General features: G+C 45.1%; 1 protein-coding gene across 1 annotated transcript in view; it reads right to left on the bottom strand.

The window, feature by feature from the left end:
* The window catches only part of EPSTI1 (epithelial stromal interaction 1), a 67,904-nt gene that overhangs the window by 35,203 nt on the left and 13,068 nt on the right, over window positions 1-19,633 (bottom strand). The window contains exons 4-6 of the mRNA XM_063444706.1: window positions 17,339-17,412; window positions 14,577-14,660; window positions 832-905 (exon numbers count right to left, since the gene is read on the bottom strand). Coding sequence (XP_063300776.1) covers window positions 832-905; window positions 14,577-14,660; window positions 17,339-17,412 — 232 coding nt within the window. The remainder of the gene's footprint in view (window positions 1-831; window positions 906-14,576; window positions 14,661-17,338; window positions 17,413-19,633) is intronic.

Consider the following 19,633-nt stretch of genomic DNA (forward strand, 5'->3'; position numbering starts at 1 on the left):
TGACCACACTTCTAGTCTCTGACCTTTGATCTCTGGCATCCTGCTCCCAATTATTGGATATATTGGCTTCTGATCTTTGACTTCACTCTTGACTTTGCTCTTTTGCTCATTTGTACCACCTGACGCCACTTCCTGTCTGCTTCTTTCTGGCTTCATTGCTTCCTCTGTAATAAAAAGCACCCATGCCCTCATCTCCGTCGTGTTTGCAAGGGGTGACCATTCCACGGCAAATTAGTTCTGCTCCAAGCAAACCAACTGGTAGGTTGCTACTGTGTGTGTGTGTGTGTGTGTGTTTGACTGTCTGCCACAAGGCTCAACTAATGAGATTCCTCTGTTGTATTAATTGCATTAACTTTAGCCCACAGTCAATTATTGACTAAAGTGAAAAAAGTAAATTATCAAAATTTAGGGCATAATAGCAAAATTACAAAAACAAATTTTGGCTATTTTGATCTTAAATACACTTTAAATTTACCCTGAATTTCTCGATTTAGTGATTAATTCTATGCTGACATTATGGGCATTTTCTTGAATGTTGCGCTTTAAATATAGGATCTTGTACAGGAAGGTCAATGGAAGATCCAAAATTAATTTTATATCCTTGAGAATGAATGCCAGGAGAGGAAGATCAAATGAGTAGGCTTCATACTTCCTATCCTATCAATGTAATTTATAGCAATAATCCCGTTGCATTTAGAGGTCAAACTACATATAACAGTGCACTTCCTTTACTTAATTGTGTGCTTTTTAATGCGGTCATTCATTTTTTACCAAACATCATTGCCTCCCTGTTGTGTTCTTACACTGACAATAATATTTGCATTGACTTACAAAAACTTGTCTTCTTGCCACTGAATCTGTCTTGACTGTTCTTCTTGCCTCTTTTTTAATTCTAGTTTTTCAGCCTATAATAATGGTAAATGCAGAGTTATGTACATGACAAGGAGGGTAGCAGTAGAGATAAAACCAATGCTAATGTAGTTATTATTATTATTATTATTTTTACCATTTATATAGTGCCAACAAATTCCATAGCGCTTTACAGCAAGCATGTCAAATTCAAAGGCTAACATGGGCCAAATAAACAAGGTTTACGTTCATGTGGGCCGCAAAAAAACAAACGTCAGGTTTCATAGAAACTTAGGTTTATTTTGAAAAGTACAGTATAAAAAAGTTGCCTAACTGACACTGAACGTCCTCATGCGTGTAAGGCTTCAAAGTAAACAAAAGAGCAAATTTATTTTAACGTGCATTTGCATTTAACCAACGTTTCAGTCCAACTACCTTGACATATTAAGAAACGTTTGATAATGGGACTAGAATGGTGAATGTATGCTGTTGCGCAGCTGTAAAAAAAAAACAGATTACATTATCTTGTTTATTTTGAAGTTCTAAGAGTGTGTTCTTCACTTTGGCTGAGATCATCAAACTTGATGATATCAGCCAATCCAATGCTTTCCTATAGGAAAGCATTGGGAGGCTATCGCGCATGTGTGGCAAAAAGCAGCGCGGCCAAACAGCATCTCCATGGGGAGTATTCAGCGCCTCCATGCAGACCCAATTCTAACACACTGCCCCTCTTCCCATTCTAACACATTGCCCACAAATCCAGTACACTGCCCCCTTCACCTAATCTAATATACTGCCCCTCCTCCCTCCACTCAAATTGAATAGACCGCCCCCACTCCACTTCAATACACTGCCCTCCCTACCCGTAATCCACCACCCTAATACACTGCCCCCTGCCTCCCTCAAATAAATAAATACACTGCCCCCTGCCTCCCTCAAATAAATAAATACACTGCTCCCTGCCTCCCTCAAATAAATAAATACACTGCCCCCCTCCCTTCCTCAAATAAATACACTGCCCCCTCCTTCCTTCAAATAAACTGCCGCACCTTCCCAATTTAATACACTGCCCCCCTGACTTCCCCAAATTAATACAGTGCCCCCCTCCTCCCATTAATACACTGCCCCCTTCTACTCATTAATACACTGCCCCTCCCTCCCCCAAATTAATACACTGACCCAACCACCACCACCACTCTAATACACTGGCCCCTCCCCCAAATAAATACACTGCCCCCTCCTTCCTTCAAATACACTGCCCCCTTCCCCCAAATAAATACACTGCCAAGGAGGATACACTGCCCCCATGCCCCTCTTCTTCTACCTTACGATTTGCTGTCCTTCCTCCAGCTCCAGTCCTGCTGTAGCAGGCCAGACGCTCCTCTGGCACTGCGAGCAGGAGGGAAGGGGGAGTGGCTGCTCTGCAGACAGACATCCACTCTGCCCTCTTGTGGCCGGGAGAGCAAGAACCAGGAAATATATGTTTCCTGTCTTGCGGCTGGTCGCAGCAACAGCTGAAAGCGGCCCCAGGGCAGGCGGGACGCAAAATATTGATGGTGGGCCGTATGCGGCCCGTGAGACGCCTGTTTGACATGCTTGCTTTACAGTATTATAGGAGAGGGAGATTTAACAATAAATGAGACAATTACAAAAGCTTACAGGAACAATAGGTTGAAGAGGGCCCTGCTCAAACGAGCTTACAGTCTATAGGAGATGGGGTATAAAACACAATAGGTCAGGAGAATAGCAGTCAAACAAGGTGGGAGTGAAGCAGAGCGGGAAGAGAGAGCGTAAATTGATGCCCTTTAGGAGAGAGAAAGAGACAAGGTAGAGGTAGAGGTTACTCTGGGAGGCCAAAAGCTTTCCAAAAGAGATGGGTTTTAAGTCAATTTTTAGACTAGGGGAGAGTCTGATGGTGTTAGGTGCGGTGCCAATAATTTAAAACAGATTTTAAAGTTCCAACCTTTAAAAATATCTATGTACTGACTGAATGTAGACAGGACCTCACATCCCACATGACAAAAAATAAGTAAAAAGTAAAAAATGTATTAATATCATTTATAAGTAGTTAGAATCAAATGATGTCTCTCATAAGATAACAAGTTCTTGTACTGGCCAACCTCAAATGGTTGCTCGACGATCTTGGAGGACACCCATAAAACCAAGAGCTTCACATGGGTGCAGGCCCAATAGATATATACATAAAAAGATATCCAGTTACTAAGTTTGCAATGCAAAGTGACCTACTATGTTTGAAGTTATGTAACTGTTTAAACGTGTTATAATTTACGGGTCCCGCACCAGAGACAACCTACGGAGGGGGTCCGGGAGGCTGGGACTGCCCCATTACGTTGCACACCTATACTAGCCTGAGGAGACGTATAGAGGAAGGGTAGGCCCCTGCGAAAGGGGAATAAGCACTGACAAGAGACCTAAACATAGCTAGACGGACCAGACAAGACGAGGATCCCCACACTCAGAGCATGAACCGATTAACACATAGGGCCCGGGGGGCGACCTGGCCCGGGGAGTTTACCCCACACAGCACAGATCAGGGAGGAACACCGGGAACTAGCTCACTCGCTGACGCACCCAGCGGGTTGGGAGCTGAAGGAGCCCGCTAATAACATCACCTACACGAGAGGGCGATTGACACCGTAGGTGGCCTTCCCTGCACCCCGCGCAACTGACCTGCACTGTAAATACTGGTCGGAACTCGGAGAGGTCGCTGTTAAAGGACCCCCGAACGATTTTACCTGACTGAGGTTCGAAGTTGCTACTAGTTCCCCAACTGACTTGTCCAAAACCGGACAGTTAAACACCCCACCAACTTCCCTCTCCCCCTCTTTCCTGAAGACAACCACCCCCATTCGAGAGGGCATACCCTCTCCCATTCCCCCGTTAAACCCGGGTGGGGGGCCCACACCAGGAGGACATGGCAATTTTTAGACCGGCGCAGCATAACTTGTGGTCCCACAACATCAGGGGTCTTAATTTACCCGAGAAACGCGCACAGCTATTACATAGGCTTTGGGCGGAAAGGGTGTTCGTAGCATTCCTGCAGGAGACGCATTTTAGAGGTAGAGACGCACCGAAACTCGAGAATAGGTGCTTCCCACAGGGTTACTATGCTAACCACCCAGACGCAAAGAAGACAGGAGTGGCGATCCTTTTCGCACACACGGTACCGTTCCGACAAGAGACACTCATAGACCCAGGCGGACAGTATATCTTCCTCAAGGGCTCCATTGTGGACGTCCCCTATACTCTCGCATGCATATATAGCCCCAATCGTAGACAGCACACCTTTCTTGCTAGGACCCTAACCAGGCTTGACAGGTTCAGAGAAGGCCTCTTGGTGCTGGCCGGAGACCTCAACGCCCCAATGAACCCAAGCCTGGACTCCTCGCAAGGCACAAGCACGATCCCAGCGCACTGTCTGCGCTCGATACGACGATCCCTGACCAGGACTGGGTTAGTAGATTGTTGGAGAGTGACCCACCCGGATGACAGGGATTTCTCCTACTACTCATCGGTACACAAACAATACAGCAGAATAGATTACCTATTCTTGCCCCAGGAAAGTATCTGTCCCTTCTCCAAGAGGCAAAAATAGGAATAATACATCAATCCGACCATGCACCGGTTCTACTACGGATGAAATCCCCGTTGTTTAAGCCCGCGGAACGCCAGTGGAGACTTAATGAGTCTTTGCTGGAAGACCTGGAGGCCAGCACATCCGCCCAACAGATTATCACAAACTACTTTGAAGCAAATGACACCGCAGACATGTCCCCACTGACGTTATGGGAGGCTCATAAATGTGTTATTCAGGGACACTTCATATCCATTGGCACACAACGCAGGAAAAACAGAGCGCGTGGAATCTCTGACCTAATGAAAAGGATAGCTGAACTAGAAAACTCACACAAACATACACTGGATGACAACGTCTATTTACAACTCACAGAAGCCCGCAGGGCACTCGCGGACCTCCTATCCCAGGGCCTGCTGCACACCTTGCGGAAATCCGCAAGGTTCTTTTACGAGCACTCCAACAAGAGTGGCAGACTCCTGGCAAAAATGCTCCAGGAGAAACGAAGATCCCAACACATACACAAGATAAGCACACAAAACGGACGAACCACTGGAATGCCAGAGGGCATCCTGGAAGCATTCAGGGCTTATTACATGGACCTGTACAACCAGTCACAAGCCCAACATGGAGCTGCAGCCCAAACACATCACCGACAAGTCACGGACTACCTGGCACAACACGTCACTCGTAAACTCACACCAGAACTCGTGGAAGAACTTGACAGTCCCCTGACCTTGTAGGAACTAACGGCGGCACTGAAGAAATCGAAACCACATCGAGCACCAGGCCCAGATGGCCTCCCCCTGACATACCTACGGACATACCGAGAAGTGCTCCTGCCAAGACTTCTGGCGAGCCTAAATGCCATACGGGAGGGTGGAACGTTCCCCACAGACACCCTGGCGGCCATAGTCACGGTGATCCCCAAGGAAGGGAAATATCCATCTAATTGTGCTAGCTACAGGCCGATTTCGCTGCTGAATGCCGACCTAAAATTGTTCACGAAGGCTCTTTCACTGAGGATATCCGGATCAGGTCGGCTTCATCCCGGGCAGGGAAGCCAGAGATGATACCATACGGGCGCTGAACAGTATCCATAGCGCAAGGTCCAGGGAAAAGGCGTTCGATCGGGTGGACTGGGTATACCTGAATGAAACGCTGCGGTACCTGGGCTTTGGCACATACATGCGCTCATGGATCTCGGCCCTGTACACTACGCCGACTGCCCAGATACGCGTGAATGGAGTCCTAACAAAACCGTTCCCAATATGCAATGGGACCCGCCAGGGTTGACCCATGTCCCCCCTCCTGTTTGCCCTCACCCTGGAACCATTCTTGCAGGTGGTCAGATGGGATGGGGGAATAACAGGGGTTCGAGTGGGCACGGAGGAACATAAGGTAGCGGCCTACGTCGATGATATGATCTTTCTGGAACAGCCCTTGATCTCGGTACCCAACCTGCTACAGGCATTCCACGGATTCCGCCAAGTATCCAATCTGAAACTCAACCTTGGTAAGTCGGAAGCTATGCCGATAATGCGGAACGAAGATGATGTCCATAGACAGCTCAAGCCCGAAACACTGGGTGACCATGGAACTACAGCAAACACAGGGCAGGATTCCCTTGAGACTGTGGCTGGGGGGGCACCACATTCACAGAGCTACGCACAGACAACCCCATGATAGACGCGACACTCAAAACCTGGTGCAACTCCGTTACACCCAACAGTTAACAACCTCACCGAACCCACTGACCCCTATCACGCACAACCCGAACCTGGCTGGGGGCCTTCCCCCAACGGCCTTTGGGAACTTCCAACAGACGGATTGGCAGTACGTGGGTCAGTGGTGCTCAGGGGGAGCGCTTCGGCCACTACCCGACCTGTTGGGGGACTCGCAACCCACCCAGTTAGATAAATTTTGTTGCCACCAGTTGCAGACTTATGTTGCCAGACTAGCCGGTAATGACCACCTTCATAGGCAACTCTCGGATTTTGAACGGCTATGTACGAGTAGGAGACACATTGAACATGGGGTGTCACTCCTGTATGGGACTCTACGAGGGGCCATGGACACCAGCCCCCTGGGATACATGAGCAAGTGGGAACGGGAGACCGGTACACAACTCTCAGATCAGGAATGGGACAAGATAGTCCTCCTAACCCACAAATGCTGTAACAGTTCAAAGATTCAAGAGACCAGTTACAAATTGCTGTCACATTGGTATCGAACGCCTGACACCCTTAGACACATCGACGGAGCCAATACGGGCGAATGCTGGAGATGCGGCATGGCCCTGGGAACAAGCCTACATATCTGGTGGTCATGTCCACGCATAACGACATACTGGCAGCTGATCAATACAAAAATCACTGGGGACGACCTCCCCCTACAACCCATGACGATGCTCTTACACCATACACCCATCCCCACGCAGAAATACAAACACTCCCTTACCATCCACTTGTTGAATGCCGCGAAGGCGTTGAGAACATATGACATGGAGATAATGACGGCCTCCCTGCAGAGACACTCGGACAAATGCGCACTAAAATGGTACCCCTGGAGGCCTTACATCTCTACGGGAATCGCTTAAATATACATGGGACAGGCACGTGGCCCGGGGAGGCTAGTTCGGGACGCATAGACACGCCGATACATACCCCGTGTCGATAGGTCATGGGAATCGCAAAAATTCAGTGAGACCTCACCCGGGCATCGGACCCCCACCCTTACCTGATTCTACCCTACCCCCCTCCCCACCTCCCTCCTTACCACCCCCTACCCGACAATCCCGTCTCTCCCCACATCACAGGGCGGTGAGCAAGGCTAGACAGACAAACGACACTGAGGTCGGATACAGATGAGAGCCAAATACCGGCCGAACAGAACATGACCGGCACCCATCTGTAGCGGTACTTACCTTATCCGGGGGCCGGACGCGGTCCTCTCTTCAAGCCGCGCGCGGTCCTGCGGCTGCACGAGCCGCGCGCGGCTCGTCCGACTGTTCAGACAGGAAGGCGGGCAGTGACCGCGGGAAGCGGTCACGTGTCCCGCCTGCAGCTAAGAGCGCGCCGCGAATCTCGGGCGCGCTCTTAAAGAGACAGTGGGAGCCTAAATTGCAAAAAGGCTCCCATTGGCTCCTGTCATGCCAATCACCCCATACACTTACCTGTTGGGGGAGTGGAAGTGACAGGAGCCAATCACATTAGTTTGAAGGCTACTTATACTTACCCTTTTCCCTTAGTTCCTTGCCCTATCGTGGTTTCTGCTACAGTTCCCTTTAGTGCTTGTTGTGTTCAGTTGTGTTTCTCCGTATTTGACCTTGGCTTTGTATTCTGACTTCGTTTTCGCTTTATCCTATTCTGTACTGTTTGCCGGCTTGCTGATTCCTGTGTACCAGTCCCCGGCTAGTTTTCGTTTACGCTGTCTCTTTGTGCCCTTGACCTCGGATCGTTCCTGACTCTGTCTTATCCTATTACGTCGAGTCCGGCCACTCTAAGGTCCGGTAGACGTATCTCTCCTCTGTACTGTCTTCTGTTAGGCTGGATCCTGCGTGTAGGGGTATATACTCGTTACATTACGATAGGGCCATGGACCCCGCAGATTTAGCTCAACAGATGGCGACCCATGAGGCTAGATTTGTAGAGCAGGATCACCGTATGGATCAAATAGCTCAGGCTCTCCAGACGCTCTTAGCTAGAACCATTCCAGCAACCGCACCTAACCCTCCTGCACCCATGCTTCCTGAAGTATCGACTATGCCTAACGCTACAGCACATTTAACGCCTCCTCCTAGGTATGGAGGGGATTCTAAGACATGCAGAGGGTTCATTAACCAAATAGAGTTTCATTTTGAAATGTATCCACGTTCATTTCCCACAGAGAGGTCTAAAGTTGGGTTCTTTATGCACCAACTTACCGACAAAGCACTTGAATGGGCAAACCCTATTTGGGAGGCTAATGGACCTATGGTGCATAACTTTCACAGTTTCCTAACAGCTTTTCGCAGAACTTTTGATACTATGAAAAGGTCTAAGAATGCCGCTAGAGCATTAATGAGGGTTAAACAGGGTTCTAGGTCTGTGGCTGATTACGCTATACAGTTTCGTACCCTTGCCTCACAGGTCGATTGGACCAATAATGGGTTAACTACGGCCTTCATGGAAGGTTTATCAGACTCTATATTGGATGAGGTAGCAGCTAAGGAGCTTCCTATTGCCTTAGAGGACCTTATTGACTACCTCATCGATATAGATAATAGGATTCGTGACAGGCTCTATACTAAGAACAGGAATAGACGTTTTGTTACACCTATTCAACCCAGAGTTAATATACCGGAGAGTGTTAAAGTATCTGAAGAGGAACCTATGCAATTAGGGGTTGCCAAACTCTCAGATACTGAGAAATTACATAGGAGAAGGGAGGGACTCTGCCTATATTGTGGTAAGAGAGACCATATGGTAAAGGAGTGTCCTCTGCTCCCGGAAAACTCTCGCACCTAAGACCTTATAGGGGACTGGCCTTGGGTGTGATTTCTAAGTCTCCTACATTGCCTCCTAACCGACTGCTTCTCCCTGTTTCTTTACATATGGGAGAGAGTTGTATAGTTGAAAACATAGACGCCCTGGTTGATTCTGGGGCAGCCGAGAACTTTATAGACTCTGGTTTTGTAAAGAGAAACAATATTCCCATCAGAGAGAAGGAGATACCCTTGGCCGTTGAGGCCATAGATGGTAGACCATTGATATCTCCTGTTGTTACTCACGAGACTGCACCGCTACACATGTACACAGGGGTTCTACACTATGAAACCATTCGGTTCCAGGTCATCACCTCTCCCTCTTCACAGTTGGTGTTAGGGTATCCATGGTTACGTGCCCACAATCCCATTTTTGACTGGGAGACAGGGCAGATAAAATCATGGAGTGAAGCCTGCCATGAGTCATGTACTATTGAAGTCACGCCTGTGAATTCTATTAACGTTCCTACTGTTCCTCCTTTATCTACGACAATACCCTCTCAGTATTTAACTTTAAAGACTGTCTTTGATAAAAGAGAGGCTGACAAATTACCGCCTCACAGACCCTACGATTGTGCTATTGATTTGTTGCCTGGTACTATACCTCCTAAGGGCAGGGTGTACCCCCTATCGGTTCAAGAAAACCGTGTCATGGAGGAGTACATTAAAGAGTCATTAGACAAGGGATTTATTAGAAGATCCTCCTCTCCGGCTGGAGCGGGGTTCTTCTTTGTATCAAAGAAAGAAGGTGATTTAAGACCTTGCATTGATTATAGAGGTCTTAACAAGATCACCATCAAAAATGCTTACCCTATACCTCTAATAACAGAATTGTTTGACAGGCTCAAACATGCTACGGTATTCACCAAATTAGATCTTAGAGGAGCATACAATTTGATACGTATTAAAAAGGACCACGAATGGAAGACAGCCTTTAACACTCGGTCAGGTCATTATGAGTATACCGTCATGCCATTTGGGCTTTGCAATGCCCCAGCAGTGTTCCAAGAATTTATTAATGATGTCTTAAGGGACTTTATTCACTCATTTGTTATTGTGTACTTGGATGACATTTTAATATATTCTACTGACATTCACGCTCATCACAGACATGTTACAACAGTTCTGAAGACCCTTCTTGCTAATGGTCTTTATTGCAAATTAGAAAAATGTCTATTCGACCAGTCCGAGGTCCAGTTTTTAGGGTATTTGATTTCCGCCGAGGGTTTTCGGATGGATCCCCAGAAGCTCGCTGCAGTCATAGAATGGCCTCTGCCGCAAGGTCTGAAAGCCATCCAGCGTTTTCTGGGTTTCTCTAATTATTATAGACGTTTTATCAAAGGTTTTTCGTCTATAGTAGCGCCTATTACTCGTATGACTAAAAAGGATGGCAATACACGTGTCTGGTCTACTGAGGCACTTCAGGCTTTTGACTTTCTTAAAACTACGTTCGCCTCTGCCCCTATTTTACAGCATCCTGTCCCCTCATTGCCATATATACTTGAGGTTGATGCTTCCGATATAGGGGTAGGTGCTGTCTTATCCCAAAGAGAGTCTCCTGACAAGCCATTGCATCCTTGTGGCTTCTTTTCTAAACAAATGTCCAAGGCAGAGAGGAATTATGATGTGGGTAATCGCGAACTCCTTGCTATCATTTTAGCACTCAAAGAATGGAGACATTTGCTAGAAGGAACTAAGGATCCTATTCTCATATTTACAGATCACAAGAACCTATCCTACCTTAGCGAAGCTAAAAGATTGTCTTCAAGGCAGGCTAGGTGGTCACTGTTCTTGTCTCATTTTAATTATATAATCACCTATAGGCCAGGTGACCGGAACACCAAAGCGGACGCTCTGTCCAGACAATTCGAGACTATTGACAAACAGGAGATTGATGTCACTCCTGTCATTCCCCCAGACAGGATAATAGCAACTACTATATTGTCTATTTCCTCGTCCCTCTTGCAGGCCATACAAGCGAAACAAGGCATGGCACCCAGCGAGAGGCCTAATGATAAATTGTTCGTTGACATTCCCGAGAGACGGGATATTCTGTCACTTTATCACGATACTAAGACTGCTGGACATCCTGGTATTTCCAAAACAGTGTCAGCCGTTTCTCGGTATTTCTGGTGGGATACCTTACGTAAGGATGTTACTGACTATATAAGTGCTTGTACTACTTGTGCATGTATGAAAACCTCTCGTAGAGTTCCTTGTGGGCTGTTGCATCCGTTGCCCGTTCCCGAGAGACCTTGGTCTAATCTATCAATGGATTTTATTGTTGAATTACCCCCTTCGAATGGTAACACGGTCATCCTAATGATAGTAGATCGGTTTTCCAAAATGGCTCACTTTGTGTCTCTTCGCAAGTTGCCCACTTCCAAGGAATTGGCTCTTATCTTCGCTAGAGAAGTGTTTCGATTACATGGTATTCCCTTATCTATTGTATCCGATAGGGGTAGCCAATTTATTTCCAGGTTCTGGAAAGCCTTTTGTTCGGAGATGGGTATTTCCCTCTCATTTTCTTCCGCTTACCATCCCCAGTCTAATGGAGCTGCTGAACGTGCCAACCAGTCTCTTGAGCAGTACCTCCGTTGTTTTGTGTCTCACCATCAGGACAATTGGTCTGACCTGCTTCCTTGGGCTGAATTTGCTCGGAATAATGCCACTCATGATTCTTCCGGCAAAAGCCCTTTTTACGTTGTCTATGGCCAGCATCCCGTTGTTCTTCCGGCTGCATTCTCCTCTCAGGGCATGCCAGTTCTGGATGAGCATTTGGCTGGTATGCGTAGTACTTGGGAGCAGGTTCAGCGTTCTTTGGTGGACTCTGCTGCCCGCCAGAAGGCTCAGGCTGACAAGCATCGCAGAGCGGCTCCTTCCTATGTTGTGGGGGACAGGGTTTTGCTTTCCACACGGAATATTCGCCTCCGGGTGCCTTCTATGAAATTGGCTCCCCGCTTCATTGGTCCTTATCGCATTATACATAAGGTTAATCCCGTTTCTTATGCCTTGGGTCTGCCTAAGAATCTGCGTATACCCAATGTATTTCACACCTCTTTGTTGAAGCCTTACGTACGCAACCGCTATACCCGGCATACTCCCCCTCCCCCTCCTGTCTCTGTGGAGGGTCATGAGGAGTTCGAAGTATCTGCTGTTATTGACTCTCGTTTTCTTAGGGGTCGGCTTCAGTACTTGGTACATTGGAAGGGTTATGGGCCTGAGGAGCGCAGTTGGATTTCTGCGGATGCTGTTCATGCTCCCCGCCTTGTACGTTCTTTCCATTCGCGTTTTCCTGCCAGGCCTGGTCCTGCCCGCCCGGAGGGCGTGTCCTCAGGGGGGGTACTGTAGCGGTACTTACCTTATCCGGGGGCCGGACGCGGTCCTCTCTTCAAGCCGCGCGCGGTCCTGCGGCTGCACGAGCCGCGCGCGGCTCGTCCGACTGTTCAGACAGGAAGGCGGGCAGTGACCGCGGGAAGCGGTCACGTGTCCCGCCTGCAGCTAAGAGCGCGCCGCGAATCTCGGGCGCGCTCTTAAAGAGACAGTGGGAGCCTAAATTGCAAAAAGGCTCCCATTGGCTCCTGTCATGCCAATCACCCCATACACTTACCTGTTGGGGGAGTGGAAGTGACAGGAGCCAATCACATTAGTTTGAAGGCTACTTATACTTACCCTTTTCCCTTAGTTCCTTGCCCTATCGTGGTTTCTGCTACAGTTCCCTTTAGTGCTTGTTGTGTTCAGTTGTGTTTCTCCGTATTTGACCTTGGCTTTGTATTCTGACTTCGTTTTCGCTTTATCCTATTCTGTACTGTTTGCCGGCTTGCTGATTCCTGTGTACCAGTCCCCGGCTAGTTTTCGTTTACGCTGTCTCTTTGTGCCCTTGACCTCGGATCGTTCCTGACTCTGTCTTATCCTATTACGTCGAGTCCGGCCACTCTAAGGTCCGGTAGACGTATCTCTCCTCTGTACTGTCTTCTGTTAGGCTGGATCCTGCGTGTAGGGGTATATACTCGTTACACCATCACACTGACAGGCCAACATTGCAGTTGACGACAAGTAGAAACACACGTAGGCACAGGAACCAGAAGTCACCCAGACATGGGCTCTAAGACAAACACAGACCCAAGAACACAGTAAACCAACTCAACACGGAGCCCCACTTATACATGACTCACTGGGGGCGACAAATACCCCCCCACTAATGAGCTCTCGAATCTACACGCTCCACATGGTACAGAGGCCAGAACGCTGTAAAACCCAGAAAATTCCACACGGACAGGGCCAGACAAAAGGCTTGCTTGACATAGGCATTAGAGTACTAAGGAGATAACCTAGCAAGGTTGAGACTAGCTAAGCCGACAATAGGGGGAGATGGACCACATAGCACCAACCAAAGGTGTACGAAATTGAGGCCAGATAGACACCAAACCAAGATTAGCACGCTCCAAAGGATAGGAAGACTTAGCTCAACTTGTTTTCCCGGGATACGTTCCCTATCACTGTTGCATCTGCATACTCGGAGTAAACATGCTAGCACTTGTTAAACACGGAGTTATGTTCGTCAATGAAGCTATGTAATACTGTTGATAACTTGGAAAATCTCAATAAAAAATGATTGACAAAAAAAGGTATCTAGTTATGATGTACAAACTATTACTGCGTCTAATGTGGACAGGTTTAACCGTTTTGGCTTTGAACTTCTACACGAAACAAAGTGACGAAATGCAAAGCATAGGCATGTTTCAGCCAAGATGTAAGGCTTAAAAAAAACAAAAACATAACTTTCAGTAATATTAGTTTTTTAAAATATTTGTATCAATTTTATATCTAAACAAAATGTATGATCATCCTTCAGCTGGGAATACCATATATGAAAAACATAGAGGGTAATAGCCTCTCTCTGGTGCCAGGACTAGGTATCTTCTTAGTTGAGTGGGATATATGCTAATGAGCTATGATTATGTCACATTGACCATAAAGACAGCTGGTTTTCCCAGGATGGTCAATACGTAGAAGCTGTGCATTCTGTAGAAAACTTATAATTGGAAAATGGAAGGGGGGAGTTTTCATAATGTTCTGTTGTAAAAAGTGGTCTAAAATTCTTAAGTAGAACCAGCAAGCTATTCTGGCAGTGACAACTCCCCTTTTAGATTGTGACTTATGGCTGGCAGTGGTCCCCACATTCAAGTACAGAACAAGTTGATGTGAAAACCAAAGTATATATTTTTCTATAGTTAAGAGTATGTTTGCATAACATATGGATGGAAATTGCCATTTGGAACTGTATAAAACATTATAGTGGACTTGCTACCTGTTGTATGAATATTTTCAAATACAATTTAGCCATTATCTTCATAGTTAGCGTTTTCCATTCGAATTAACTGATGTATTTTAATTAACTGGTACAAGTCAAGATAGAAACAGAAATAGAGAGTGTTACTTGTTTTGATCATGTGATTAATTTTGTAGCATTTATGGCATTTCTTCGTATCTCTGCATTAAAAAAACCAATATTTTCTATTGCTAAAACAGTGTTCTCTGGCTTATCACGACATTGAATATGTCTTTCAAAATAATTTCCCTTGTTTTCTCTATTATAATACACACCTTTTGCCTCTGAATGTCTTTCATTTTTTGAATCTGGGCATCTTCCTCAGCTTTCTGTTTCTTTTTGTAGTCTTCCTTCTGAAGCTACAAACAAATATATTATTCAATATGAATCTGTCTATTGAAATGGAAACACCTATAGTCAAAGTGCACACTTGGATTGGAAGCTCTCATCCAACATGTCATCACTTGTCATCACTGGAGTTTCCCTTTAAGCACATTCCCGTGGACACAGTCATTTTTTGATCAAACAGTCGCTGCAGCATTAAAGGGAAGTCTACTGAATATTACACTATACCAGCATTGTAAGTGACCCACTCATATCATTGCTCAGTATTACACAAAATTGGTTAAGAAAATCATTAAAGTTACCTAGTGTAACGGAGCTCCCTGTACCTCCACCAAGGAAAGCTTCCTAGCTGGAACAGGGGACAAATCTCACCACTCTTGTCCTCAGTCACTGTGGCTTGACTGGGGCCCTGGAACAGCTCCCTCCTGGGAAACTCGCTCTAGCAACCCCCAGGCACTGGACGACACTCAGTCCTGGAACTGCTCTTTCCTGGAGTCGAAGCTAGAATTCGCTCTATCCACCCCCAGGCACTGGACAACACTCAGTCCTGGGAGCTCTAGTCCTTAGAAGGACTTGCCCCGTTGAATCCTCCATGCTGGAACAAGCTGGAACAAGCTGGAACAAGCTGGAACAGTGATTAGCCCTTTCCCCTCCCAGTAACCAGACAACACATAGTTCTGGGAGTACAAGCTGGAATGTTAAATGGCAGCCACAATTGGCCTTTTATGACAATCCCCATGCAAGGGGCACTCCCCCTGGACCTGAGAGTAGACTACAGCAGAAACAAACACACCATTGTATTGGCTCTCAGGTCCAGGACACTCCCATACATAACCAGATAATCCCTCCTCTGTGCTTGGGAGATAATTGGATCAGGAACTGTACTAATCTAATCCAATTATCTCCAAGCACAGAAAAGCACACAGTTTTATAAAACCCCAAAAGCGCCTTAAAAATACATAAAACCCCACAAGTTACATCCCCTGATAGCCCCGATCTGGGTCACCAACATATTCAAAAATCACCCAGATCGGTTCAGGGGTTAAGGATTTTCATGGAAGTCATAATTTTGACCGACCGTGCACAGTTCCATGAAATCAGTGCTAACGGTCTGACAAGTTTGGTAGTCTTTTACAGGTGTCCCTGCAGGGCCCATTGTCTGTGGGCAGGAGGCTGGCAAGCAGGCTCCTCCAAGAGCTCATGGCAAACTCACTTGGAGAGGGGAGTTTGTCACACCTAGAAAACTTCATCTCAATTAAGTGGTCTGGCTGAAGGTATCCTTATTATCCTGCTGAAGAAACTGTAATGTTTACATTACAGGGTTAAACCCTCATCTAGTGCATGTAAATGCTTTACTAAGTTTGACTGCACACACCTCTTTTAGGAGAATCGGATTGGACATCATGGGAAGAGGCCTTGCCTCCTCTGTGGCGTTGTGGGAGGTGGAGAAGAAAGCAGCACTGAGTGAGCCTCAGCAGTGGAAAAAGGTAAGTAAAACATTTAACATTTATTATTTTATATGGCAAACAAGGTGGGGCTGGGGGAGGGGCCTCTGTTTAAATAGAGACAGGGACATTTAAGAGTACTAAAGAGTTAGGAACACTAATGTTTGTAGTCCTAACATTTACCACATTTAGTACAAAAAAATGCTGTTAATATATACATATAATTGATCATTTCAATTACTGTTGAAGCTACTAAAATATGCGCTTATTTTTTTCCAGGATGACCATAAAACCATTTATTGAATAAGCATTTGGGAATTTAAGCCTTTATTATTTTAAATGAGCTATTTGTGTATTGATAAATTTCACAGCTAATCAATTCTTTAATGATCCTGGTAATTACTTATTTTACAAACTGTTGCAAAGATTATTTTAGTATATTGACTATGGAAAAAAGTCAAGGATACATATTTAATGACTTTATTTTAGTTTTGCACACAGGAGGAGAGGATTGGAATCCTTGACATTACTTCATGCTGTTATCAAGTAAGTAAAGTAAGCTAATCATATCTGAAATTCGGAATTTCATCTGTACTATTTCTGTCTGTGTACAAAATTATAAAATCCCATCATACCCAGCAATCACCTTAACCTCTTATACATCCATTAAAGGAAAACTATAGTCAGCGCTGTATTTGCCACGAGACAAACAAGGCATCTGCCTTAGGCAGCACTTTCCAGGGGGCGGCAAAAAAAAAAAAAAAACATATCACGTGCAGTAACTAACTCTTTTTACCCCATCACATTACACCCACTTTCTTCCTGTGTCATTGGACTTGACAAATGTCATTTGTATCTAGTAGGCCACTCCTTCTCAATCTTGGTAACCCCCTCATTACCCCTATATTTTGAAAAACCCTTATCCTTGGTGTCTTTGGAGAGTAAAATAACTTACAAAGCTCTAATTTAAAAGCAAAAGGTTGCTTCATTGATTCTTACTGATGTTTTTACTGAGCAATGCATTTATCGATCTTCACTATGATCTAATAGCCATCATGGATGAAAAACTGCCATTCCAACTGTACAGCATCGTATATAACATGATGGAATTCAAAGCCCTAGCAGGTGGAACACTATGCATTCATTTGCCATGAGGCTCCTCTGTACACTGATTCATATTCACTGTATCTTATTAATTCAGGCGTGATCAATAAAGACAACACTAAGATAACAAAACGGAATCTTACCATTTTTTGGTACCTGGATTGTGATTGCACCATCTGCTGTCTTTGCCTTGTTTCTGTTTCTGGCACGTATCCACCTGAGTAATGAATATGAATGGTCCAACAATGAATAATGACCCTTTGGAAATTAAGGGACATTTAACTTTTCCAATATTTAGCTTCCTTACATTTTATACATTATCGCTATCAACTCTAAGTGGGATTACTTAGTTGAAAGAGGAACAGTTATTATTCCAGGTATTTAAAATATATTTAAATTTGTCTAATCCATGGCCGTTCAAATTCATTACCTACAGGCAGGAGAAATAATAATATTTAATCATTTAGCCAGCAACGACACTAGTTCTTCTGGTACGTCCTGGGGAATTAATGCGATTACCCTAAATTTTTAACACGGAGCTAAGTGAAACGCAAACTGTCAAAGAAACATGGTTTGCCTTATTTATGCACTATAAAAAAAACTTTGAAGCTAAATGAGTGTATGCAATATGTGACAACATCCAGCTTCAAAATTGCTCAATGCACAGAAAGTGTATGTTGTGTAATCCTGAATGATAAGACAGTCTGGATTTTAAATTAAAATGCTGCAATCTCAGTTATTGGAGGCATCTAAAGTTGTTGTTGGTAAATGGGTAATATTACTAATCCTTATAAGTTCATGTTGTTTAAGAAGAGGCGACTGACAACGACAAAGCGTATTCCAGATGTCTACCGGAGTCCAAATGGAATACAGCAATTACCCCTGTTTATAAATGAAACTAAATATGCAAGATCCCATGGAGCCCATTACCAGTTTGGATCCCGCCTCCCTTCATTCTTCACATATGGATGGCTAATGGGGCTAACTAAATTTGTGGTTCCGTGGCTCTTGTTTGAGCCCTGGTCCCTATGCAGCCATCTGGGATTGCATATGGTTAATCTTGCTCTGTGCGTATTTAGAATTTACTGAAACTACCGGAGACACTCAGTCCGAACGTTGCCGTGCTCCAATGGAGATCTATGTTGCTGTCTGGTTGGGGGAAATATCTCCCTACTTGGACAGCATTGCATTAGAGTGCCTAAGTGCACCCCTTGGTTGAGTGGCCCCATACTGCAGTGCTGCCTGTATACCCATGGTGCATAACTCCCAACCTTCCCTATTTAGCAGGGACATTCCCCATTTTGGGCCCAGATCCCTCTGTCCTTGTTTTCTATTCTAATGTCCTTCTTTTCTAGGAGCTCCAAATTGTTGGTGTGTCTAAGTGTATAACAGAGCTGCACAGCAATAAAACTCACATTAATGTGTCTTTGAACAACAATAAATGTGTTTAGAAATCAGTCTGTGTAAATTGGATAAATATTGCTTGTTTTAAATTATATTTCAGTTGTATAAATCATTATTAGTAATTGACCTAAAACTTCTCAAAACAATTCTCCCCGACCCCTGGCCACTCCACCACCCCACCCACCCCATTAAATTAGTGTCGCTCTTTGTCCATTGGAAATGTTGAAGAGTATGCATGATGGCAGCCCTGATTCTCAAATACTGAATGGAAGCCTTTGTAAGTCAAACTACAGTGCTACAATCCAACAGGCAGAAAGATGGAAGGATAGCTCTGGACACTACAGGCATATTTGTTGACCCTAATAGCAGCTTGCAATTTATCTCCTTAATAATACAGTAGATTATATTTTGGTTAGACAAATGCGTGTAGCTAAGCCCATAAACAGATATTACCTTTGTATTCTCTACGTGACAAAAATGTAATTTCTCCTTCCATGTTAATATTTCAGACCAGTCACCAGTTGATAATACAAAGTCCCAACTTGGCAGCATTATGTTAAATCGGTGGAGATCATACCACCAAAGCTGACTACTTTGAGCAGACTCTACTGCTCAATAAAGTGTGAGTAAGAGTCTATTATATTTCACCACTTTTATATGGTGAACACTATATTGTCTCTTTTCTGTTACATGTGTTGTTGTGATTGTGCACTATAGGGTCTACGAATATTCACTTCATGGGGATTATACCACATTGAGCATGTTTAAGCTCTTTCATTGTGAGGGCATCTTTTATTTCTTCCACTGATTGTGTGTGCCCACAGTATCACAATATTGCCTGTTATATTTCTTTTTGAGAACTAGTAAATTTCTAATCTCTGGCTACTACTGGTTGTTACTCACAAGGAGTATGTACCTGCTATTGGATTGATTGCATGCTATACATACTAGAGAATTCCACGGTCAGCGCTAGGTGCACTTTAGTGACACGTCCAGAGACACAGAAGGGGAAACTACTGTAAACTGCAAGTGAC

This window comes from Pelobates fuscus, chromosome 1 (genome assembly GCF_036172605.1).
Source record: "Pelobates fuscus isolate aPelFus1 chromosome 1, aPelFus1.pri, whole genome shotgun sequence".
In the NCBI taxonomy this organism is placed as follows: domain Eukaryota; kingdom Metazoa; phylum Chordata; class Amphibia; order Anura; family Pelobatidae; genus Pelobates; species Pelobates fuscus.